The sequence below is a fragment of the Panthera uncia genome, chromosome D4 (genome assembly GCF_023721935.1).
Source record: "Panthera uncia isolate 11264 chromosome D4, Puncia_PCG_1.0, whole genome shotgun sequence".
In the NCBI taxonomy this organism is placed as follows: domain Eukaryota; kingdom Metazoa; phylum Chordata; class Mammalia; order Carnivora; family Felidae; genus Panthera; species Panthera uncia.
Window position 1 is genome coordinate 55,956,165 of NC_064807.1, and position 24,432 is coordinate 55,980,596.

The 24,432-nt window shown below is 50.0% G+C and overlaps 2 protein-coding genes across 5 annotated transcripts; one reads left to right on the top strand and one right to left on the bottom strand.

Annotated features, from left to right (window-relative positions):
* The first annotated feature begins 3,581 nt into the window (after positions 1 to 3,581).
* On the top strand, positions 3,582 to 9,308 carry CA9 (carbonic anhydrase 9). The gene is made up of 11 exons (XM_049626051.1): positions 3,582 to 3,963; positions 4,819 to 4,848; positions 5,127 to 5,297; positions 5,445 to 5,587; positions 5,665 to 5,757; positions 6,832 to 6,898; positions 7,764 to 7,921; positions 8,126 to 8,270; positions 8,409 to 8,435; positions 8,850 to 8,931; positions 9,075 to 9,308. The coding sequence occupies exons 1-11, from the start codon at positions 3,582 to 3,584 to the stop codon at positions 9,139 to 9,141; spliced, it is 1,365 nt and encodes a 454-aa protein (XP_049482008.1). The 3' UTR covers positions 9,142 to 9,308.
* Positions 9,309 to 10,282: 974 nt separating this feature from the next.
* TPM2 (tropomyosin 2) lies at positions 10,283 to 18,326 on the bottom strand. Of its 4 annotated transcripts, none has more exons than XM_049626031.1 (9): positions 17,946 to 18,311; positions 17,369 to 17,494; positions 14,167 to 14,300; positions 13,952 to 14,069; positions 13,788 to 13,858; positions 13,254 to 13,329; positions 13,015 to 13,077; positions 12,546 to 12,615; positions 10,283 to 10,436 (listed from the first exon to the last, which is right to left on the bottom strand). In XM_049626031.1, exons 1-9 carry the CDS (start codon positions 18,057 to 18,059, stop codon positions 10,354 to 10,356), a joined length of 855 nt encoding a protein of 284 aa, XP_049481988.1. In that variant the 5' UTR covers positions 18,060 to 18,311; the 3' UTR covers positions 10,283 to 10,353. The 4 variants fall into 4 exon arrangements, with proteins under 4 accessions (XP_049481988.1, XP_049481974.1, XP_049481994.1 ...); XM_049626017.1 differs by lacking the exon at positions 13,254 to 13,329 and adding an exon at positions 13,574 to 13,649 and having other exon boundaries at positions 17,946 to 18,304; XM_049626037.1 differs by lacking the exon at positions 10,283 to 10,436 and adding an exon at positions 10,639 to 11,520 and having other exon boundaries at positions 17,946 to 18,326.
* Between the last annotated feature and the right edge of the window lie 6,106 nt (positions 18,327 to 24,432).

Below are 24,432 nucleotides of genomic sequence, written 5' to 3' on the forward strand. Positions count from 1 at the left end.
TGGACTCCTAGGAATTTGGACCCCAAACCAAGAACCAGGGTACTGTCAGGGTTCTGAGGTCCCCTCTAGTTCTCTGACATTCTAAGAATTCCAAAGAGATATGCTGGACTTAAATCAGGGGAAAACAACTTGAAGTGTTGGATGGCGGAAAGAGAAAGTTTGGGTCAGACTGCCTTGGACTCCAGTTGCAAGGAAACTGGTGATACCATATAGGAAGAGGACTGTTTACACTGTCTCCAGTGAATGTGGGACAGTCCACACTAAGAGTTCAAGAGTAGAAGGGGACAGATAATCCCATTGTAATTAGTATCACCATGAGTCTCTTCTGCAACCATGGGATGAGCAGAAACGTGGCCCTTAATGTCTGAAGACACAGACCCTAATGACCAAACACTTTGGCCTTAAACACCACAGAGAGGTCATGAATCAGGCAGGTGGTGCCCCAGCCAGTTGGTCCTGAGTATGCCATGTCCCAACCTGGACATGCTCAGGAAACAAGACTCTGGGAGCTCAAACCTGTTTTAGGATTTGGCAGACTCCCAGCTGCCAAGACACGATCCAGGGTCAGAGTCTACATTCCCCACCCACACCAGAGACACAGTCACACACAGAAACAAAGAGCTTAAGAAAGATAGCACCATGGGGAATTAAATTCAAAATTTAATTAAATTTAAAAGCTGAGGGGAACCTGAGTGGCTCAGCCAGTTGAGTGTCCTACTTCGGCTCAGGTCATGATCTTGCAATTGGTGAGTTCAAGCCTCACATGGGGCTTGCTGCTGTCAGCCTGTCAGCACAGAGCCCACTTCAGATCTTCTGTCCACCTCTCTCTGCCCCTCCCCCGCTTATGCTCTCTCAAAAATAAATTAACATTTTAAAAAACAAATAAAACACCAAAACAGAGAGAGACCTGCACATAGATGCAGATCTAGGCTCTGAAATGCTGGCCCAAAGCAACTGAGATGGTAGGGAGATGTGTGTAATTATATAGAGCACTGCAGAGCAGTGTACCAGGGGATCCTGACAGAGACCTAGAAAGGAAAACAATGGAAATCTGAAGAACATTTGGAAAGAGGGAAAATGAAGTAAAGCTGGAATGGATGTGAGAGAAAGATCACACATACAGACTCCAGACTCCAGTTAACATGGTGCTTCTGTCCTCTGTGCTTCCCATGACCTTCTCCACTTCAACTAGATAAGTCATTACCACATTCTATCTTGTTTAGGTCCATCCAATTCAGATACTAACATGTACCTTCCATGTGTCAGTGTCTAACCAAGGTGCTGACATCACAGCTAACCCAGACAATGAGCTGACCTTCCACATTACACACTGGATCAGATTTCTGTAGATGGCTCTCAATTTGGCTCCAGAAATAGCAACCTAGATTGCTAGGCTGACCACCTCCTTGGAGGACAGCAGTTGTTCAGCTGTGCGAGTTTTGGTATACAGTATGACAGTTAGTCTGACAAGGCAGATAATTTGGGGTGCTATAAAAATGCAATGTCATGCTCTTGGAACAGTTGTGGTTTGACAAACACAAGTCATTGACAATGAGCTCCCTGAAGGCAGGGAAGGCGTCTTAGTCAATTTGGTTTTTCTCAAGTCCTGGCAAGGTGATCTGCAGAGAGAAAAATGTTCAATAATGGTTAGTGAATAAAAGACTTAATCAAATACTGGACCCTGCCCTTATGGAACTCAAGGCTATTAAACCAGATAAAATGTAATAAATCACCATAATATAAATTGGATGGTGGGCAAGGTAATTAGCAAGGGCAGGCAAAGAACCGGGGTGGTTCAGAGGCACCAGAAATCTCTTCCTGTGGTATAGAGTGGAGGAGGTGGCCTTTGAGCTGAGTCTTGAACCACAGAAGGTATACAGACGAGAGAGTAAAACTATTTAACAGGGTAGTGGGTGCACAAGTACTGATTCATGTACTAGAAGCTGGTTGGGACATTCAAATGGGGTCCTTGGGCCTCTGCTGTTCCAGGCATTACCTCTTTAGATAAGAGATCATTAGAGTCCCCAGGAAGAAGTGAGGTAGCAGAGCACCCGGAAGCTAGGGGCTAGTTCTCAACAGGGTTAGAAATACTTCAAAATATTTCTCTAATCCATATAACCAAACTGGTACATATGTACTGAATGGTAGCCCCAGATACGAACTTCCTGAGATGGCCTGACTCTCTTCTGGTTTGTTGAAGCCATAGAAACCTTATTAGAATGTGAGCTACAGAAAGAAAAAAAAAAAAAAAAAAAAAGAATGTGACCTACAGAACAGTAGAGGCTGTTCTCTAGTTCAATGCTGTATCCCTAGGGCTTAGAATGGTCCCTGGAGAATTGGAGGAGTCTCAATAAATGTTTCTCAAATGAGTAGGCAGACTGGGAACCCCAAGTCTTGGGGTCCTTTTACTTTTCATCTCCTTGCACCCACTCTTCCCTTCCAATCCATGTTGCACACTAGCCATCAGCACAACCTAGTATGAGACTTGGATTCTGTCATTCTCTTGCACAAGATATTTGATGCCTTTCCTTTGCACAAAATACCACTCTCCCCATTGTTTTTAGTAATTGAATTTCTACTTCTTCAAAGCCCTGATCAAATTTTGCCTACTCCTGTACTACTTTCTGAGGCAAAATTGATCTCTCTCCCCTGAATATTGTGATAGTGTTTGCCTTCACTCACTAGATAGTGAGCTCCTTAGGACAGGGACTGTGTTTTATTCATTTCTGTACCTTTAGTCCATAGGCCAGTGCTGGACATAGTGGATGCTAAATAACTGTTAAATATAAGAGTGACACTAGATGAACAAAGGTGGTCAAAAGTCTGGGGGGTGGGGTGGAAATGAATAATTTGAATGGAGTATGAGGGAGAGTAGTAGGAGATAAAATGGAAAGGCTTCTTGGATAAGATTTTGAAGGGACTTGGAAGTCAACTAGAAGAAGAAGGTGGACAGATGGAAGCCAATGAAGGTTTTTGAGCAGAGGTGTAATATGATAAATAAATTTAGTTTAAGCCCATCAGAGTCCCTCTCCTACATATATTCAGTTTTCCATTTATATTCAGATTAGCCTCCCACCTGCCTATGTGTCCACGCACCCCAGGCCTCCCCAGCAGCTTGTCCTACCCCTTTACCTGCTCCTTGTCTGGGCCAGGGAGATATACATGGGCTGCTTCCCCTCTTAGCCAGAAGCTGTGGGGGCCCCAGCTCCCTGTCTTTCCCCCTCTCTGCCTGGGGCTGGGAAGCAGGCCAGGGTTAGCTGAGGCTGGCTGGTGAGCAGCTGGGCGGTGCCAGGGGGAGCCTGTGCCAGGTGGTGCCTTGGGTTCCAGGCTGAGCCTGTGACCCTGATAACCTCCTGCCTGTGCACATACCTGCCCCTCACTCCACCCCCACCCAGGCTTTGGTATCGGGGAAGGGGCATAGGGCCAGGCAGACCCACGGGACTTTGGCTCCATCTCTACAAAAGGGCCCTCTGTGAGTCAGCCTGCTCCCCTCCAGGCTTGCTCCTCCCCCACCCAGCTCCTGTTTCCGATGCACGTACAGCCCGTACACACTGTGTCTGGGACACCCCACAGTCAGCCGCATGGCTCCCCTGTGCCCTAGTCCCTGGCTCCCTCTGTGGATCCCGGCCCCTTCCCGGGGCCCTGCTGTGCAACTGCTGCTGTTACTGCTGCTCCTGGTGCCTGCCCATCTCCAGAGCCTGTCCCGGATGCAGGGGGCACCTGGGTTGGGAGGAGATTCATCTGGGGAAGATGATCAACTGGATGGGGAGAACCCACCCAGTGAAGAGGATCCACCTGGAGAGGAGGATCCACCTGGAGAGGGGGACCCACCTGGAGAGGACCCATCTGGAATGAAGACTGAACCAGGAGAAGAGGACTCTCTGAAGTTAGAGGATCTACCTACTGTTGAGGTACCCAGGGATACTCAAGGCTCCCAGAATAATGCCCACAGGCACAACAAAGGTAAGTGGTCAACAGCCCTCCAAATCTAGGTTCCAGGAGGTTTTCCTCCCCCCACTAAACCCCAACCCAGGCAGGGATTATTCAGGGAAGGGGAGGAACCTATACTCTGACAGTAGCTTTTTCCACCCTTGGGGGATCTCATGCCACCAGACCCTTCCCCCTTTCAGAGCTAGAAGGGGATGAATGGAGACAAAAAAAGCATAGATAGGAGATGAAACAGAAAGAGATGAGAAAGAAGAAAGAGGATGGTTGGGGAGGAGAAAGTTGAGGAATGTGGAAAGAGAGAAGACATAAGAGAAGTAAGAATATGAGGGAGGAGGAAAGATGGGGGTGGGGTAGCAGAGGAAGAGCAGGAAGGGTCTGTAGACTGCAGGTGAGTGATCTCTACAGACCCTTCCTGCTCTTTCTCTGCTACCCCCCCCCCCCCCCATCTTTCCTCCTCTGAAGAAACTGAGACCTAGGAAGAAGGAATAGCAAGTAGAGGATCCTGCTATTTTGACTCAGAACCCAGGAACTTTGGGAAGGGAGTTGGACACAGGGAGAAAGGGGAGAGGGTCGACTGACTTGGGCCTGGAGACTGAGGCCCTGGCCCACTTTACAGACTCTAAGACAGTGGTTGCAAACTAGTATCTCTGGGGCCAGTAGGATCGTTGGGCTACCAAGCTATGGTGTTATGTTTGTTTGCAATCTGTTGTGCTTTATACCTAGCCACTTAAGGCATTTGCCTTACCTGCTACGCCTTTGTAAGGCATCTGAGTTGGAGAACCCCTACTAGTGAGGGGGACCCACCTCATGCTGGACACTGGGGAGGGACTGGGCTTAAAGAAAGGCTTTTCATCCTTCTCATTTATGCAGGAGATGACCACAGTCATTGGCGCTATGGAGGTGAGACACCTACCCCCTGCACAGACCCAACCTGGGCATTCTGCTCTCCTGATCTGAACCCCCAGCTATCCCCGAACATTGGTCCTGTGCGTCCCACTCATTGTAGTTACGACTGCGAGTCCCCAACACCGCCGCCCGCTGCCTGTGTCGGTCCACATCCCTGATTTCTATTTCCCGCCCCGTTCTTTCTCACTCCACCCCCTCACTTTTTCTACCCTGCTTCCCTAACAGTTCCTGGTCTTGTCACTAGACTTCCAGTCCACATTCTCTCATTCCAGCCGACCCGCCCTGGCCCCAGGTGTCCCCAGCCTGCGCAGGCCGCTTCCAATCGCCGGTAGATATCCGCCCGGAGCTCGCCGCATTTTGCCCCGCCCTGCAACCTCTGGAACTCCTAGGCTTTGAGCTCCCGCCTCTCCCAGAACTGCGCCTGCGCAACAATGGCCACACCGGTGAGGGGAGCCTCCGGGAACGGGCGGAGGCTATCTGGGGATGCAACCTGGCCTATAATAGAAGGCGGGTGGGGGCTGTGCTAAGGAGTTTGGCTGGCCCTCCCAGGTAGGCTGGCTCTCCGGGCTCACTGGCCTCTTCCCTCGTAGTGCAACTGACCCTGCCTCCGGGGCTGGAAATGGCTCTGGGTCCCGGGCGGGAGTACCGGGCCCTGCAGTTGCATCTGCACTGGGGGGCTGCGGGTCGCCCGGGCTCGGAGCACACGGTTGACGGCCACCGTTTCCCTGCCGAGGTGAGCGCGCAGCGGAGAGGCGAAGGGGGGCGCTGGGCGGGGTATCTTGTCCACTCCTACCCTCTGTTCCTCTCCAGATCCACGTGGTTCACCTCAGCACTGCATTTGCCAAAGTTGATGAGGCCTTGGGGCGCCCGGGGGGACTAGCCGTGCTGGCCGCCTTTCTGCAGGTACCAGCTCTGGACACCCCTATTCCCTGCTTCCCCGTACCCCAGAGCTCAGTGTATCTTGACCCCAGACACCCCATCCTAGCACACTCACCCTGGCACCCGGCAATCCTCATTCACTCACTGATTAATTCATTCAATACCTACCCACTGTAAGCGAGGAGTTGAGCCACACAAAGGAGTCAGAAACTGTGGTTCCTGGTCTCTAAGGAGTCCACCACCAGTGGGAGAGGCTGAAATGATAGACATATACAAAGGACACATAGTAAGAAAGGTGGTCAGGGAAAACTTAACAGAGGAGGTGAAACTTGGAAGCCTTCACTAGTGGGAAAGAAAATGAGATATTCCACACAGAGCCAACAGTATATGTGGACTAAGAATATGGCCCACTCAGGGAATGGCAGGTGGAATGGACAGGACACCAGGAAGAGTGATTTCTTGCTTACTCCTTTAATTTCCACTTTGTGAAATGCGATAAAGCCTAAAGAAACATTTAGTGACCTCTTTGGATCTGTAGTGATCAAGGCTACATACACAGTGATTAGAAGAGACTAGTAAAATGGAGGGATGGTGAGGTACCTTCTAGGCTCAGTCACTGCCTAACTGACTACTTAATGCCACCCTGACAGCACAAAGTTCAGAAAAGTGCCTCTGAAATAGCATGTCCTTGCTACAAAAATCAAACACATGAATTATTAAGGTGAATGCAGAGGTAATGAGAATACAAAGGTTATTATGGTTTTCTGTGGGGAGACCATGGAGTGTAAAGGTGGAGGTGGGCTCAATGAGACTGGTAAAGGTAGTAGGATCCAGATCACTGAGAGCCTTCTATCCTAGTAAAGTGGCCTATCTTCCTCCTCTTCCAATTTGCCATTGAAAACCAGCCCACCAAGCATATTAGGTTAGTTTGCAAAGTGGAAGTAAAATGATTGAGTAGTAATACATAAGATTTTGTGTTCCCCAGCATTCTCAGAACTGAGAAGTGGAGGAGGGCTAAGGGAAGCCTACCTCATCTTCAGGCCTCTAGCCATGGCTCTAGATACCTGTAAGAGCTTGTCTTGTACTGTTATTTCCCAGGAGGGCCCAGAAGAAAACAGTGCCTATGAGCAGTTGCTGTCACATTTGGAAGAAATCGCTGAGGAAGGTCAGTTTGTTAGTTGGGCCACTACCCTCAGTACTCTTGGTCATGAAGAGTTACCTTTGGGGAGCCTCAGGTGAGAGGATGGAGATGGCCCCCCTCCCACAGGCAGGGAACCGACATGTGAGCTGACTGACTATGGTGTTGACAATAACTGTGAAGCTGAGAAGAGGTTAACAGGCACAAGCATACTGCTGCCTACAGGCTTTATGGTAAAACAAAACAAAACAAAACAAAACAACCCAGCAACCCAAAATCAAACAAAAAACAAAATAAGAGCCAAAACAAACAAACAAAAAGACTGCAAAAATAAAACAGCGTTTGGAACTTAAGAGGTTGAGTCTGGGGAGCTAAAAGTTTTCTGAGAACTGTCTAGTTCTCCTTCACAAGCATCAAATATTTTAAATTTGTACTTTTGTTAGAAATCTTTCCCTTCTCAGCCACTCTGGGTCATTTTAAACCTCACTACTGGACCTTAGATTTTACTAAACTAGAAGGAACTGTGCTTTTTGAGTTTTTGTGTCTGTTTTTTATAGTTTCAAACATCCAAGTTCTTCAGCTCACTTTCCCTTTTCGTTCATTTTGGGCTTAAATCTGTAGTCCAGCATGTTGTCATAGTATGCAAAGTAAGAGTGAAGAGTCAGAAGGAGCACCTAAGGAGCCCTTCTTTCACTCTGGGAGGCCCCTCAGCCCTTTATCTTTTTCTGAGTTATGTCTTGTGCTGAGTTATGGGAAGGGACACACCTGGTGAAGAAGTGCTCTCAGGAACTTGCCTCCGCTTGGCTTCTGGGAGATGAAACTATATCCCTGCACCGAAAAGCTTTGGAGGGGAGAAATCTAGGTGGGACTCCAGCACAGGTCCTCTCCGCAGACTCAGAGACTTGGGTCCCAGGACTGGATGTATCTGCACTGCTGCCCTCTGACCTCAGCCGCTACTTCCGCTATGAGGGGTCTCTAACCACACCCCCCTGTGCCCAGGGGGTCATCTGGACTGTGTTCAACCAGACAGTGAGGCTGAGTGCTAAGCAGGTGGGGCTGGGGCATGGTGGTGACATAGGGGATGTGGGGGAAAGAGGTATAAGGATGAGATCAAGATGCATAAGGAGATGAGGGGGCCTTATGGGGGAAGAGGGGACAAAGGGGTTGAAGCCCTGAGGTGCTGGCTGTGAGTAGGCCTGTGAACCTTTCATTTTCTTGTCATGAGCCCACCCCCCTGTCTACTGACCTCCCTAGCTCCACACCCTCTCTGCCTCCCTGTGGGGACCTGATGATGCTCGGCTACAGATGAACTTCCGAGAGACGCAGCCGTTGAATGGGCGAATGATCGAGGCCTCCTTCCCGGCTGGAGTGGAGAGCAGCCCCAGGACCATTGAGCCAGGTGCAGCTTGGTGGTGACCCATATTGCCATGTCCCCCCTGGCCACAGGTCCCTCATCGTTCCATGTGTCTTCCTTTATGCCTGTGTCTGTCATTGGTAGTCACAGCCCCTGGTTCTAATGTCTCCTTTTTCTCTTCAGTCCACCAGAATCCCTGCCTTGCTGCTGGTGAGTCTGTGCCCCTTCTCTGGCTCCTGACCCCTTGGCACTGTTCAGCCTCAGGGGCTAGGGCCACCTGTACCCCTTCTCCTTTTCAGCAGAATAGACCTCCAACCCCAATAAGAAAGAGGGTCAGATCAAGGGCGGGGGCTCCTCTGTTGTCCCCAGGGCAAAAGTTGGTTAGAAGGAAGCCCCAGAAATCTAGCATCCTCCTTCCCAAACAACATCTTTTACTTGCTTTTAGGTAAAAAAAGGTGCTTATCTTACTCATTCTTGTGTATCTACCCCCATCCCTTTGAGGGCCTCTTCTGGATTCTGAGACACTGAGGGCAGCTGAAAAACCTGGGGGGCAGGGGGGGAATATACTGAAGCGGGCTGAATTCTAGACTCTTCACTCTGAGGTGGCCTCTCCTCTCCCTCCAGGTGACATCCTGGCCTTGGTTTTTGGCCTCCTCTTTGCCGTCACCTGCATCGCCTTCCTTGTGCAAATGAGAAGGCAGCAGAGGTATACCTACCCTCTTCCTTGTGCCCTTCTTCCTCAGGCACTGCCCCACCTCCCTGGCTGGAGTCCAGAAGTTTCATGCACTTTGTGTGCAAATGAGTTCATCTGGAGGGGCAGTTTTCTGACTAGGCTTTTCTGTTGTGTAGACTCCGAAGTGGGACCAAAGGGAATGTTAGCTACCACCCAGCAGAGGTCACCGAGACTGTTGCCTAGAGTCCTTGGAACTTGGAGAATGTGCAGAGAAGCCAGCCAGAAGAATCTGAGGGGGAGCTGGAGACTGTCCTGTCCTACCCTTTACACCACTTCCTTTTTAAGGTCCAAATATTTTTTTAAATAAATGTTTCTAATAAAATATATGGAAGGCAGCTTTGTTCTCTAAATCAGGATGGTGTATTCATTTTCTATTGCTGCCTTTAACAAATTACCACACTTTATGGTAATGCAAATTTATCTTCTTAGAGTTCTGGAGGTCAGAAGTCCAAAATGAATCTTATAGGCTGAAGTCAAGGTATAAGGGCAGGTTCCTTCTGGACACTTTGAGGGGAGGGTTTCCTTTTTCAGGTTCTAGAAGCCAAACATTCCTTGGCTTGTGGCCCCTTCCTCATTATCACTCTAGCCTCATGCTTCCACCGTCACATCTCTTCTAACTGCCATTGACCTTGCCTCCTTCTTATAAGAACCGTTGTGATTACATTGGGCCTACCCAGATAACCTAGGATACTCTCCCAATTTCAAAATCCTTACCTTAATCACAAAGTTTCTTTTCCCGTGTGAGGCCCTATTTCACAGGATGAGGGTGTGGACATCTTTGGTGGGGGGCATTATCTGCCTACCACAGATATTATCAGGAAGGGGGTGGAAGTGACTGAAATAGAATGGCTGTGTGTGCGCACACACGCAGCAGTGCATGTGTCTGGGGGGCAGGGCAGGCTTAGCCTCTAGGCTTAAAATCATAGTGAGGCTTTTGGTCTTTAACCCTGCTCAAATAAATCTGTGTAGCTTTGCAGTTTTGCCTTCAGATTGTGTTGTCTGGCCCAGCCGCCTGCTGGAATGGGGCAGTGCCGCGGACAGCGGGCTCCTTTGCCCTGCGGGTAGTAGGGCCAGGATGTTCCCCCCAAGCCCTGTGGGGCCTCTCTGCTTTACACAGCCTCTTCATAACCCTCCTCAATGAGCCCGGTGCCCCCACCCCTTGGCTCCCTTTGAAAAGGAAGTCCTAGTGTAGAGCTTGGACTCAGGCCCTGTTCAGTCAGGGGGCCTTCCAACTCCATTGCTCCCCTCAGGCATCCTCTTAGCCTTTTCCACTTTGGAAAACTACCACCGTCGCCAACACCAAAGAAAGGTTTAAAGGGCCCTGTGACGCAGGTAATATCCATTTTATTGAGTTGGGACAGCAACTATCGCCCGGCTGGGGGGCAGAGCCAGCCCTCAAAGGTTGTTGAGTTCCAGCAGGGTCTGGTCGAGAGTCTGGTGAATCTCCACGTTCTCCTCCTTGGCACTGGCCAAGGTCTCTGTGAGGGGAAGCAGCACGTGAGGAAGGGCAGGGAGACATGGGGGGAGATGGGGGATGAGACAAATAGACTTGGTGTGGGTTGGAGGCATAGGAAGACATAAGCACTTAGAGGTCTGAGGACCCGGTGCCAAGGGCAAATGGATGGACTGACCAAGACGGACGTGGACTCAAGGCTTCGGGGTCATGGGGGTGGGATGGGAAGGCTTGAGTCATGAACTAATTTACCCTCCTTCTTTAGAAGGTTTAAGAGTATTAGAAATGGAAGGAAAGACAAAGACTGAACCAGAAAAGGAAGGACCAGACAGACAGACTTGAGGCAGAAAACAGACCTGCAGGGAAAGCCCCATGTTGTTGGCATCCGACATTTTTCCAAACTTTACCCCAGCCAGACCTTTCACAACCTTCTTGCGCTTCCTCGGCACCTCCCTACCCACGTCCCTTCCAGTCATTCCCTTAAATCCCGGAACTGCAGCTGAATGCTTGGAGGTTAGTGACAGACCTGGGTCTGCCGAAGAGCATGTCTGTCAGAGGCACTAGAGGGCTCATGGTGACTGATGGGGTTATGCATGCCCACATGCAGCAGTGACATGGTGACAGACTGAGAGTGCCATGTGGAGGGGGTTCTGGCATGGGCCACAGTGTTTTGTGGGTGAGCTCAGCAGGGGAGGAGGGGGCACAAGATTGGGGGTGTCTGTAAGAGCCAGGGTTTCTGTGGGGATGATAGAAGTGCTCTCTGGAGGGCAGGAAGACAGCATGGAGACCAAGTTGAGTTTATTAAGCAGCAGAAAGAGGTAGAGGCTGGAGGGTGGAGTGAGTGGTTGGATAGAAGGATGAAGCAAGTGCCAGGGTGGGCGGCAGGTGTGGTGGGGCTTCTCCGAGGCTGCGCCCAGCCTGGCTGTGCGATGCTGACAACTTTGTTCCTCCTGACTGCCCCCTCCCCACAAAGAGAGTGGAAAGGAGAGGAGAAAAGGGGCTGAGGGGGCCACACTGGCGTGGGGCTCAGAGGGAGGTGATGTCGTTGAGTGCGTTGTCCAGCTCCTCACTGATGGCCTTGTACTTCATCTTCTGTGCATAGACTTCGTCTGGGGGGGGGATCACGGGGAGGGGGACCAGGTGGGAGTGTGGGAAGAGGGAATGGAGGGAAAGAGGAAAGGAAGGAGAGAGGGTAATGGAAAGAGAACAAGAATCAGAGAGAGGTAGACAAAGATGGAGTGAGAGAAATAGGCTGGAGAACAAGCTGGACAGCCATCAGGGCTCCCTCCTCCCCTCTCTGTATCCCTGTCTCTCTTGTTTTTCTCTGTAGCCCAAACTGGTTCTTCCCCTTGGAGCTCCTACCTCCCCCAGGGACATGGGGGTACAGTGCTTTGAATAAGCAGGAATGCTTGATTCAGGGGGAGGGTGCTGGAGCCAGAAGGGTCTAAGGTCCTAAAGTTGGAGATAAAATTGAGGCTTGCCTGAAAGCCTGGAAGCATGAGAAGTGGGAATTATGAAGGTGAAACGGTTATTATAGAATAAAAAGAAAATACAGTTTAGGCACAACATTCTTGATACTAATGAGAAATAGTCACAGACTAGCAAATACCCAGATGTTCGTTTTCACTAAATCTAGCTTAAAACAGTATTTTCCATTAATGTCGTGAAAACCTAGATGTTAAACCAAATCTCTCCATATTTAATAAAGAAGTCTCTATGACACAGCTCTATTATGTTGCACTTGGAGACAGGATTGTCTAGGTCAGTGCTACTCAAAGTGTGGTCTGAGGACCAGCAGCACTGGCATTGCCGGGGAGCTTGTTAGATATGCAAATTCTCCAGCCCAAAGTCAGCAACTACTTTGGATTAGGACCCAGGATGCTGTGTTTTAAAAATTCTCTGAGGTGTTTTCATGCACACTCATGTTTGAGGAGCACTGGAGTTGACACACTGCAACCAGGTACAACTCCTCGGATGGCGGGTCACACCCCGGGAGCTGGTGGAATCCCAGGTGATCCAACACTAATTTATCCGTGGCAAGTATTATGGGATGGGAAAATAAGGGACAGACCGATAGTCATGGGGAGTGTGACCTGCTTAAAAAGCTTTGGATACAGGGGAGTATCCCTTTTACCTTCCAGGTCATCAATGGTCTTCTCCAACTTTGCCACAGACCTCTCGGCAAACTCTGCTCGGGTCTCAGCCTGGGAGTTGAGGTAAGACGGAAGAATGACAAAGATTAGGCCTCCCAGATACTTTCACTTAAGTCAACCTCCTCTTCCATCCCTTTTTCCAAAGTCCCTGCCACAGGCTGTCTCTGGAGGGGATGGGGGGCTTGAGGGGACAGTGGGGACTGGAAGGACTCTCACCTCTTTTACTTTATTATTATTTTTAAGTTTATTTATTTTGAGACAGAGAGAGAGCATGTGTGCACTCGAGTGAGCAGGGGAGGGGCAGAGAGAGAGAGAGGGAGAGAGAAAATCCCAACCAGGCTCCACGTTGTCAGCATGGAGCCCGACACCAACTGCGAGATCGTGGCCTGAGCCAAAATCAAGAGTCGGATGCTCAACCGACTGAGTCACCAGGTGCCCGAAGACTCTCACCTCTTTTAGCTTCTCCTCCAGCAGTTTGATCTCCTCTTCATATTTATCTTCTTTGGTGGAATACTTTTAGGGACATATACACGCCATTAGTAGATCGCCTCCACAAATCCTTCGCTCCACCGAGTCCACAGGCTGCTCCTGATCTTGTCTCCAGGGAACACCCAGCCCCTCCCTGCCTGGGCCCATCGCCTCCCTCCCCTGCAGGACCCCATCCTCACTGCCCCTCTACCCCCCTCTACCTTGTCCGCTTGGGCTTCCAGGGATTTCAAGTTGTTGGTAACAATTTTCAGCTCTTCCTCTAGGTCCCCACATTTACTGCAGGGGGTGTGTGGCAGGGGGAGGGTGTGAGGGCATAGTGTGGGAGACAGTGAAGACGGCACAGTTGGGGAAGGGGTGGAGGAGAGAAGAGAAGAGCAAAGTTGTGAGAGTGACAGTGAGCAGAACTTGGAAGCCCCAGGCTCTTCCCGACCCCCAGCAGGTGAGAGAACAGCCTGAGATCAGGGGAAAGGTGAGCTGAGAGAAGGCACCATTGCCCAGAAAGGTCCAGAGAGGTCACTACCTCCTCCTCTGAGGCCATCAGGGACTTGAGGGCCTGGTCCATGGTTCGGAGCTCCTCCTCCAGCTGCCTGGCTCGGCTGGGGGCAGCAGTTAGGGGTCAGAGGACAGGACCTGTCCCTATGGCCCCAAGCCTGGGAAACTGCCTCCCACTGTCCAGAGTGCCCCACAGCCACGGGACCAGGCCGAGTTTCACTTGCCGCCCAGGGTACCCTTACCTCTCAGCCACCTCGGCTCTTTCTTCTGAGCGCTCCAGCTCTCCTTCCAGGATCACCAGCTTCCTGGCCACCTGGGGGATGAGGGAGAGAAGGAGCAGAGCCTGGGTGAGTTATGGGGAGTATCTGGGGTTTGGGGGGAGAAGGAAGTGGGACAGGGCTGTCACCTCCTCATATTTGCGGTCTGAATCCTCGGCGATGTGCTTGGCCTCCTTCAGCTGCATCTCCTGCAGCTCCATCTTTTCCTCATCCTTCATGGCTCGGTTTTCAATGACCTTCATTCCTCTGAATGGCAGGGAGAGGGGCGGAAGTGGTGTCAAGACCAGCAGAGACGGGCTCCCAGACCCTCCCCGGCCCACCCCTTGGGAGGCCCCCTGCCCACCTCTCACTCTCATCAGCTGCCTTCTCAGCCTCCTCCAGCTTTTGTAGGGCTGTAGCCAGGCGCTCCTGTGCCCGGTCCAGCTCCTCCTCTACCAGCTGAATGCGGCGGTTCAGGGAGGCCACATCTGCCTCAGCCTGTGGGGCAAAGGCCAGAGGTCAGAGGGGGCTTTGTCTACCTTGAATGAGGATCAGAGAGATTTCAGAGGATAGTAAGATTCTTGTCAGAAAGAATCTGTTTCCTGGCTCCCAGACTTTCAACCCGTTCTTCCCCCTAACCAGCTATCTTCGTCTAGGGTCTATTGAGGCCCAAAACATGCATTTCTTAACAGGCTCCACTCCCCTGCTTCAGGGCCTCTTCTAACACGGTGCATAATTAGTCTCCCAATGGTTATCTGCAGGTCTTTCGGTACCCACTGAAAGCAGTATAAGTGCTGGGACCAGGTCAGAGGAGCTGGGATTCCTCCACAGCAAAGCCTGGCCCAGGTAAGAGGGTGGGGACACATCAGGCCAACCAGACCTCACCATTGCTAAAAATAGCCAATCACACAGTCAAGATCCCTGACGTCACTGGCTGCCAGTCAGTCTCCCAGTGAGGGGCTCAGGAGGCTAGCCAGGCCTCTATGGGACATCCATACCTATAAGAAGGGGCTTCTTGCCAAAGGCTGTGTGAGTGACACATACTCATCCCCTGATCTGCAATACAGAGGCAAAACCATGGAGGTTTTTTGGGGGATGGTCCATTGAAAATGATACCTTGAGAAAATGAGGTCAGAGCAAGAAGGGCCCCCAAAAAGAAAAATGAGAGAAGCAGTACAGTTTGGTGTTAAGAGCACGGGCTATGAGTCAGACCATTGTGAGCTACCCTCAGCCACTTAGCACTTGTATGACCTTGAGCAACTTACTTAGTTTCTCTAGGCCTCAGATGCCTCCTTTTTAACTTTATTTATTTATTTTGAGAGAGGGGTAGGGGCAGAGAGAGAGGGAGAGTGAATCCCAAGCTAGCTCTGCACTGTCAGCGCAGAGCCTGATGTGGGGTTAAAACTCACGAACCACAAGATCATGACCTGAGCCGAAATCAAGAGTGGGTTGTTCAATGGACTGAGCCATCCAGGTGCCCCTCCTCCTTTTTAAATCTGAGTTGACACAAGCAGTTCCTCCTCTGTAGGCTGTTCTGACATAATGACTCAATCAACAGGATCACGTGGGAGGTTTAGACAACTAAACAGGCTCGCTAGCTCCAGGCTCAATCGACTGAAATGAGATCTCCAGGACAGGAGCTTGGAAATCTTTAAAAAAAAAATTTTTTTTTTTTTTTTATAAGCTTCTAAGTGATTCTGATGATAAGCCAAGTTCAGGAAATAGTAAAATAATATGTAGAAAACACTTGAGCACATTGCCTGCAGAGTCCACACTCCATAAATGTTAGGTTGTTCCTGTCTCTCCCTCAGAAACGTATCGTAGAGACCATGAGATTTAAGATTGGAAAGGAGAAAGGGCCAGTGGAGGGGAAGAAGTGAAAGAAGGAAGGGATGGGTGGCAGTCCTGGGGGCAGAGTGGGTAGAAAACTGGTCCTGGGAGGTAACCTGCAGCAGGGGAAACACAGCACCATATATAGAAAGTAGTAGCTTGTCCTCCAGGTGCTGGAGGCCACCTAGAGTGACAAAGGCCCTCACGGGCAGGGGGCCAGATGACTCAGTGTGGAAGGATTCTGGGGACAGCACTGGGGGTTGGGAAGAATGACTCTGGGGGACATTAGGGGTCTACTCGAGAGAGAGATGAACTCTATAAAAGGAAAACTCTCTTCGTGATAGTGGAGTGACAAATGATTCTGAAGAGTCTGGGAAGTCCTGGGGTCCTCATCACAGGACTGATATTTGCCATTTTCTGCTTTTCAAGCTCTTTCCAGTTATGGATGCTGCTCTCCAACCACAGTACAGGCACTACTGTCCTCACTGGATAAATGTGAAGAGAGAAAGGAGAAACTGAGGCACCGTGTAAGTGAAGTGCTGTGTTCAAGGTCATACATTAAGTTTGGACAGTGTTTGCTATCGGCTCCTGGCACTGCTTCCCTGCATCCCCAGCTCTGTCCCTGTCCTCCCCTCCCCTCCAGCCCCCACCCAGCTCCTTGGGTTTCCAGTCCTGCCTCCAGCTGCACCGGGCCTTAGTTATTTATAGAGCGTCAGATGCCCAGGGTTGTCTTTGCTAGCAGCTGCAGGTCAGTTCCCTCCCAAGTGCCAGGGCTGATGGAGAACCAAAACCAAGCCTAGAGGTCAGAGAAACCAACCTTGGGGCCGGGGGGCAGGGGGTGTGGGTTGGGGAACATGGATAATGGTCAATATAAACAGTAATGTCATCTCAGATCTCAGATGTTCAGACATGCTTTTTCTAATCCTTCCATAACTCCAACCATAGGCTCATCTTAATCCTCGATAGAAGGCAAGTGGGGAAATTGAGGCAGAGAATGGTTCAAGTACCATATCCAAAGTCATATGGCCATTCTCCAACACCAAGGTGGGGGTTGAGAATGGCAGAAAGCAGAGAAGTCTAGTTAGTGGGTGTGGGGTGGGCAGAGAAATCTGAGTGAACCGGACCTGCTAAGGTGGTTGCCTTGGCATTTGTAGCCCTGTCCCTCTGCCCTGTGGCCTGGCTTGGTCTCAAGGCTGACAGCTTAATGAGGGTAAATGAGGGGTCATTAGAACCTGAGCTGGGCTCCAGTGCACAGGAGGGCTGCTGGAGCCAGAGGTCAAAGCCAGGGAATTTCTAATGGCCCCCCGGGGGTGTAACTCAAGTCAGGCCCCATCTCTGGATTCCTCTCCCTCCTCCTGCCCAACAGTATCCACACCTATACCCCACACCCGCACATGGAGTTGCAGCCTCTTCTCCCATTTCCATCTAGAGGATTAATAAGATAGATGGTAAATTCTTGTACCACCCACCCCCCAGGATGACTCATTGCTTGATCACTGTACATTCTAAGAACTGGAACCAAATGGAGTTACAAGGCTGTGTCCTCTAGGGGAAGTGGTAGGTGGTTTTGATTTACCCGCTGCCTTAGATTGTGCAAGCTTGCCCTAGCCTGGGTTTCTGAGAGGAAACCATTTCTGTCCTGGTGCTGGGGATGTCTAGGTCCCCTCCTTCTTTCATCCCCAGGTCTGGGACCCCTCCCAGTGCACTCTCCCACCCTACCGCAGGTCTACACTCACGTCGGTGGCCTTCTTCTCAGCCTGCTCCAGTTTCTCCTGGGCGTCCTTCACAGACTCAGAATACTTTTCTACCTCATCCTCTGTCCCCTTCAGCTTCTTCTGGAGGGCCTGCTGCTCCTCCTCCAGCTGGGAGAGAGAGGCCTTGGTTAGTCAGGCCAGGGACCCAGGAAGGAGGCAGGGGTGTGTGCGAGGGGGGGTACAAGAAGATATTTAGAGGCTGTCAGGGAGGAAGCAGGATAGCAGAGGAGGGACAGTGTAGTCAGGGCTGTTAAAGGGACCTGGTGAGGGTAGAGAGAAAGCTTCCAGCCCCGAGGAGCTGGGCACATCATTGATGTGCAGGGGGCAGGTGTGGAAACTGGGGGATTGCAGCTCCCCAGGTATGGTGGATGAGAGATTATGTGTGGCTCTGGCTAGGTCCCTGAGGGTACTGTGAAGGTCTATCCTCCCTCCCCCCTCCCGCCCCCCCCTCCCCCCACTGGACACAAGAGCCTGGGACAGCAGGCCTCAGGCTGGGTGCACAGGGCCTACCCCTCCCTCGTTGGGGAGGAGGGGGTTGCACTGGGTCTGGTGCCCCCACCTGCTTGCAGCGGTCCTCAGCCTGCTTCTTGTCGGCCTCGGCCTGCTCGGCGCGGTCGATGGCATTCTCCTTGTCCAGCTTTAGCATCTGCATCTTCTTCTTGATCGCGTCCATGGCTGCGGTGGGGGGCGGGCCGACGGGCAGGCAGTGCGGACTGGACGAACTGGGCGCACGGGTGGCCGGCGAGGAGGACCAAGCGGGACTGGGATGTCCCAGCCGGGCGGGCGCCTAAAAGGCGGGGAGGGACCGGGCGGAGCCGGGGGCCGGGACCCTCCCCCACCGCGGCCCAAACCTTGTAGGGGCAGAAGCACACCCCGGTGAGGGGGGGCGCGGCCGCCCCCTGTGCCCACCCCCTCGGGACCGCCCCCCTCGAGGCCCCTCCCCCCGCCCCCAGCCCTCGGAAGGTAAAGCAGCTAAGACGTCCGGCTGGAAAAACCCCAGCCCTGCGGAGCGGAGGGGACCCTCGGGCTGGGGGCTCTGCTCTTACTCTGAGTGACAGCCCGACCCAGTGGCAGCTGCAACTGGGGCCCCTGAGGCTATTTCGGGGCGTGAGCTCACGGCAGCTGCGCGGGCGCTGGGTCCCGCGTGCCCCCCTCAGCTGCAGCAGCCGCTGCCCTTAATTTAGAAGTTTCCTGTAAATCCCCCTGGATTAAATGTCTCTTGGGAGGCGGGGCTCCTCCGTGGTTCGAGTACCTCAGTTTACCCTGAGTCCCACACTCTGGGTCTGCGTTACCGACGTGGTAGAGACAACGGTGAGTTTCACCAGGGACTTGGGGAAACTGAGCCAGGAGGGGAGTCCAGAGCCCCGGTCCAGTGCGGAATGAGGCCCAGTTTGTTGCCCCCGAGGGCGGGCCTGACCTCTCTTCCCCTCGCTTCCCCGTCCAGCCCGAGCCGGTGGAGCCAGGGCCCCTCCTCTACCGTGACGGGGCGGCTAGGTACCCGGCTCCGCGCCCCGCCCGCCCTGCCCCCCAACGTGCCCCGCATATTTTCCCCGCGGCTCCAGCCGGACCCGGCGCGCTCCCCGCCCCCATCCCCAGGACGCGGCCCTCCGGCCCCCTCCTCTCGCCCTCCCCTCCGCCACCCCACCCCGCTTTCCTCTCTCAGTGGTGGCCCCGCGCGCCCTGCCTCCCCTCCCCTTCTCCCAGCGGACTCTCCCGTCTCCTCTTGCAGGCCAACTTTACGCCAAAATTTCTTTTCTGCCCTTTTTTGGGCTGTTTCCCCGTGGGGAGGCGGGGCCGGGCTGGGACGGGGAAGACGGAGGGCGAGGGGGAAGAGTTACTGAGCTCCCGGAGTCGGGGAGTCGGGGGTGAGATGCTTCCTCCCACCGAGGCCTCTAGAAGCTGCTCCGGGAGCAGCCGGGTCCTGGGGTCGGAAAGTGTGAGGTGCGGGGCGCAGGACTGTTTGTTTTCGTTTTTCCTCGGTGGGGGTGGTGGGGGGGAGGAAGTGGAGAGCCGGTTCGGCGGAGGGGGAAGGGGTGACCGAGCAGAGGAAATTAGGCGGGAGCTCTATGCCTAGCTCCCCCGGGGCAGAGGGGTGGGAGGCTTGGATTTGCTGGTGGGGGTGGGAACCGTGGGAACCGTGGGCCCCGGGCCAGGGCCGCGGGGGAGGGGGTGCGGAAATGTGTTTAGATTTGCCTAGCTGCCTGCCTGCTACGAGTGGAACAAATCTGACCTTCGCAGTGTTCCTTCCAACCATCTCCTTGTTCTCCCCAGACTCAAGGAAGACACCTCCACCCTCCCAGTAGCCAGTGCTAAACCCCAGGGAGTTACCAAGCGCTCCCCTGTTCCTCACTTCCCACTTCCACTTATTCCTGTGGATTCTACTTCCTACACATGAGGTTCCTCCAAGTCTCAGGGGGTTGCCTTGGGTAGCTCCTTATAGTACCTCCTTCCTGTGTCTGTTGGGGTCTCAGTCCTGGTTCCCCAATGCATATATTCATTCAGCTGAACCTCGACATTGTTACCAAAGTTGATGCCAGTAAGATCCTAAAATCCTCCAAAACCCCTCCCTATTCCCTCCCTCCTTTGAGGATGAAAATCCACATTTCTTAATATGGTATATAAGGTCCTTCGTTTTGGCCCTTGCCTTCCTCTCTGCCTCATCTCTAATTCCCAACCTCACCCCCAATTCACAGACTTATATACTTCATGCTGCATTCATACTGAACTACATGCAGGACCTGGAAATGACCATACTTTTCTTTTTTTTTTTTTTTTTTTTAAATTTTTTTTTTCAACGGTTTTTTATTTATTTTTGGGACAGAGAGAGACAGAGCATGAACGGCGGAGGGGCGGAGAGAGAGGGAGACACAGAATCGGAAACAGGCTCCAGGCTCCGAGCCATCAGCCCAGAGCCCGACGCGGGGCTCGAACTCACGGACCGCGAGATCGTGACCTGGCTGAAGTCGGACGCCCAACCGACTGCGCCACCCAGGCGCCCCGACCATACTTTTCTTAAAACTTCCACCTTTTATGCATTCTGTTCCTTCTAAAATTCTCTTCCGTTGGCTGATTTTTGTGGCCTTAAAAACTCAGTTCAAATGATAGCTTTTCTGGGAGCGCTTCCCTGGCCCCTCTCATTCCCTCCACCTAATAGATGTGTGTTTTTGGTGTAGGCTCCTATAATTCCCCTCATAGTTCCTGTTATAATTGTTCTTGTACCTACCTGTGCGTCTCCTCCACTGGCTTGTGAGTCCTCTAGAACAGGGACCATCTTTTTCAATTCTGAATCCCCAATGCCTAGCATAGCATCAGGCATAAGAGTATGCATTTAATAAACATTTGCTGGGTATATTTTTTATGCACCAGGTTTCGTGTATATAAAACTGTTAATGCTGTGTGGATCTGAAGGGACTCATGGTCTAGTGCAGCAGTTCTTAAACTTTTTTTTCTTTAAAACTTGGCCTTAGAACCCCTTACATTCTTTTTTTTTTTTTTTTTTTTTTTTTTTTTTTAGTTTTTTTATTTATTTTGTGAGAGAGAGAGAGAGAGAATCCTGACACAGGGCTTGATCTCATGAACGGTGAGATCATGACCTGAGCCAAAATCAAGAGCCAAACACTTAACCAACTGAGCCACCCAGGTGCCCCAAAACCCTTATATTCTTAAAAATTAAGAATGGGTTTTGAAGATCCAAAAAGCTTTTGTTGAAGTGGATTATATCTATCAATACTTAACATAGTAAAATGGAAACAAAAATTTTAAATACTAATTCATTAAAAATAACAAGTAAACCCATTACAGATTAACCCTGTTAGCATACATTTTTTTTATTGAACTATAACTAATGTATGATGTTATATTAGTTTCAGGTGTACAACATTGCTTCAACAACTATACATTACTCAACTCAAAGCTTGTCACAGTAACTGTAGTCACCATCTGTCACCATATGTTATTACAATATTATTGACTATATTCCCTATGCTCTACTTTTCGTTTCCATGACATTTATTTTATAACTGGAAGTTTGTATCTCTTAATATTATCCCTTTATCTATTTCATCTGTCCCCTTCCACCTTCCCACTGGCAACCACCAGTTTGTTCTCTGTATTTAAGAGTCAATTGTTTTTTGTTTGTTCATCTGTTTTTTAGATTCCACATATATGAGAAATCAAATGGTATTTATCTTCCTCTGACTTATTTCACCTAGCATAATACCCTCTGTCTAGGTCCATCCATGTTGTTGCAAATGGCAAGATCTCATTCCTTTTTTTTTTTTTTTTAATGTTATTATTTATTTATTTTTAATTTTTTTAACGTTTATTTATTTTTGAGACAGAGAGAGACAGAGCATGAACGGGGGAGGGTCAGAGAGAGAGGGAGACACAGAATCTGAAACAGGCTCCAGGCTCTGAGCTGTCAGCACAGAGCCTGACGTGGGGCTCGAACTCACAAACCGTGAGGTCATGACCTGAGCCGAAGTCGGAAGCTTAACCAACTGAGCCACCCAGGCGCCCCAATGTTATTATTTATTTTGAGAGTGAGAGCACATGTATGCACATGTGCTTTGGGGGGGGAGGCAGAAAGAAGAGAGAGAATCCCAACTAGGCTCCATGTGTCAGTGCAGAGCCTGATGCAAAGCTCGGTCCCATGATCCTGGGATTATGACCTAAGCCAAAATCTAGAGTCAGATGCTTAACTGACTGAGCCACCCAAGATCTCATTCTTTTTTATGGCAGAGTATCACATCTTTATCTATTCATCTGTTGATGGATACTTAGGTTGCTTCCATATCTTGGCTGTTGTAAATAATGCTGCAGTAAACGTAGGGTTCATACATCTTTTTGAAATAGGATCTTCATTTTCTTTGGGTAGTTATCCAGTAGTGGAATTACTGGGTCATATAGTTTTTCTATTTTTATTTTTTTCAGGAAACTCCATACTGTTTTCCATAGTATTTGCACCAATTTACATTCTCACCAACAGTACACAAGGGTCCCTTTTTCTCCACATCCTTGCCAACACTTGTTATTTTCTTACCTTTTTGATACTAGCCATTCTGACTGGTGTGGAGTGATATCTCATTGTGATTTTGATTTGCATTTCCCTAATGATCAATAATGTTGAGCATCTTTTCATGTGTCTGTTGGCCATCTGTATGTCTTCTTTGGAAAAAAATGTCTACTTAGGTCCTCTGCCCATTTTTTAATCAGATTGTATTTTTTTGGTGTTGAGTTGTTTAAGTTCTTTATATATATTGGATATTAACCTCTTATCAGATATATCAGTTGCAAATATCCTCTGCCATTCACTAGGTCACCTTTTGTTTGTTTATTTATTTATTTTGAGAGAGAGAGAGTGCACACACATGTGCCTAGGGGAGGGGCAGAGGGAGAGGGAGAGGGAGAGAGAGAATCTCAAGCAGGCTCTGTGCGGGCTGCATCTCACAACTATGAGATGCTGACCTGAGCCGAAATCAAGAGTCTGGTGCTCAACTGACCGAGGCACCCCGTAGGTTGCCTTTTCCTTTGGTTGATGGTTTCCTTTGCTGTGCAAAATCTTTCTATTTTTTTTTTTTAATGATCATTTTTAAAAATTTTTTTGTGTTTTCTTTTAGAGAGAGAGAGAGAGAGCACGAGCCGGGAGAGGGGCAGAGGGAGAGAGAGACTCTTAAGCCTGCTGCGGGGCTTGATTCCACTACCCTGGAATCATGACCTGAGCTGAAATCCAAGTTGGAAGCTCAACCAACTGAGCCAGCCACGCACCCCAAAAGTTTTCTATTTGAACATAAAAATTTTTAATGAAAACTATTTTCACTTCCCTAAATTAGTGACAGGATGGCAGTTATTTTACATTTTTTATAAATCTCTTTAATATCTGGCTTAATAGAGGATGTATGGATTCTCAAAATCTACTTGTGCTTTCTATTGATATATGGTGGTTTATTTGAAGTACTGTATATGAAGAAAATCTAGCCTCACCCAGATATATAGCTGGAAAAGAGAGTAGTATATTTCTAGCCTTTTCAGGTAATCATGTGTATTCTTCTCCAATACTACCTTAAAACTGGACAAATGGTTGTTTCTTAAGGGTTATTTGCAATGTGGAATCTGAAACCACATCAATAACTTTTTTGTACTATGTTACATTAAAATCCATTGGTCTGTGTTGCACTGTGGTTGGATCGTTTACCCAGGGAGAATGATGTAATATCATGCAGTGGTCATTTGGAAAATACTGATTCACTGAACTATGCAAATGTTCCGGATATTGACACATTTCATTATACATTATAAAAAGAAATCAAATTCCTTAATATGAGGATTGTTTTTAACAGAAGAGTCCAAGTTTTAAGTTAGGGAAAGCTGTAAAGCTCATGGTAGCAGACCCAAGTTTTCCAGAATCCTTACTTGAAAGCTCAAATTGTATCATTCCTAGGCAACAAATACTGTTGGTTTTTCCCTGATATTATGGAGTCACTTTGTTCCTTTTTGAGAGAAGTTCTGCCTGACACCAAAGTCCACTAGCCCTGATTTGTCCGCCGGTTGTTTTCAAGTGTATGTGGTCTTCTGTGAGAAAAGCAGCTAGCTCAGCTCACAACTCAAACGATTGTGTAAGTGCTTTCCTCCAGATGCCACCGTACTTTGGTGTGCAGCTTCCCGATTCATCACATGGAATATTGAGAAGACTTGTTACTCAGGGATTTACATGGAATAAAGTTAATAATTTTTTATTGCTTCATCAAAGACATTTTTTTGTTTATTTATTTATTTTGAGAGAGAGAGAAAGAACAAGCTGGGGAGGGGCAGAGAGAGAGGGGGACGGAGGACCCAAAGCGGGCTGTGTGCTGAGAGCAGACAGCCTGATGTGGGGCTTAAACTCAGGAACTGAGAGATCATGACCTGAGCCAAAGTCAGATACCTAACCAACTGAGCCACCCAGGAGCCCCAAGGACATTCTTAAGTGAAGCTGGCATTTACTTCTTGAATTGCTAGTGCATGGTGGTGAAGAATCACAGTGACTGTTAGTGCGGTTTGGGCCAGGG

Coding starts and splice junctions, on each gene's coding strand:
- CA9 (XM_049626051.1), top strand. CDS start 3,582: ATGGCTCCCCTGTGCCCTAGTCCCTGGCTCCCTCTGTGGATCCCGGCC. Junction 5,298..5,444: donor GCGCAACAATGGCCACACCG/GTGAGGGGAGCC, acceptor CTTCCCTCGTAG/TGCAACTGACCCTGCCTCCG. Junction 5,758..6,831: donor TGCTGGCCGCCTTTCTGCAG/GTACCAGCTCTG, acceptor GTTATTTCCCAG/GAGGGCCCAGAAGAAAACAG.
- TPM2 (XM_049626031.1), bottom strand. CDS start 18,059: ATGGACGCGATCAAGAAGAAGATGCAGATGCTAAAGCTGGACAAGGAG. Junction 12,616..13,014: donor TGGAGGAGAAGCTAAAAGAG/GTGAGAGTCTTC, acceptor CTCAACTCCCAG/GCTGAGACCCGAGCAGAGTT. Junction 10,437..12,545: donor GACCATTGATGACCTGGAAG/GTAAAAGGGATA, acceptor TTCCCCTCACAG/AGACCTTGGCCAGTGCCAAG.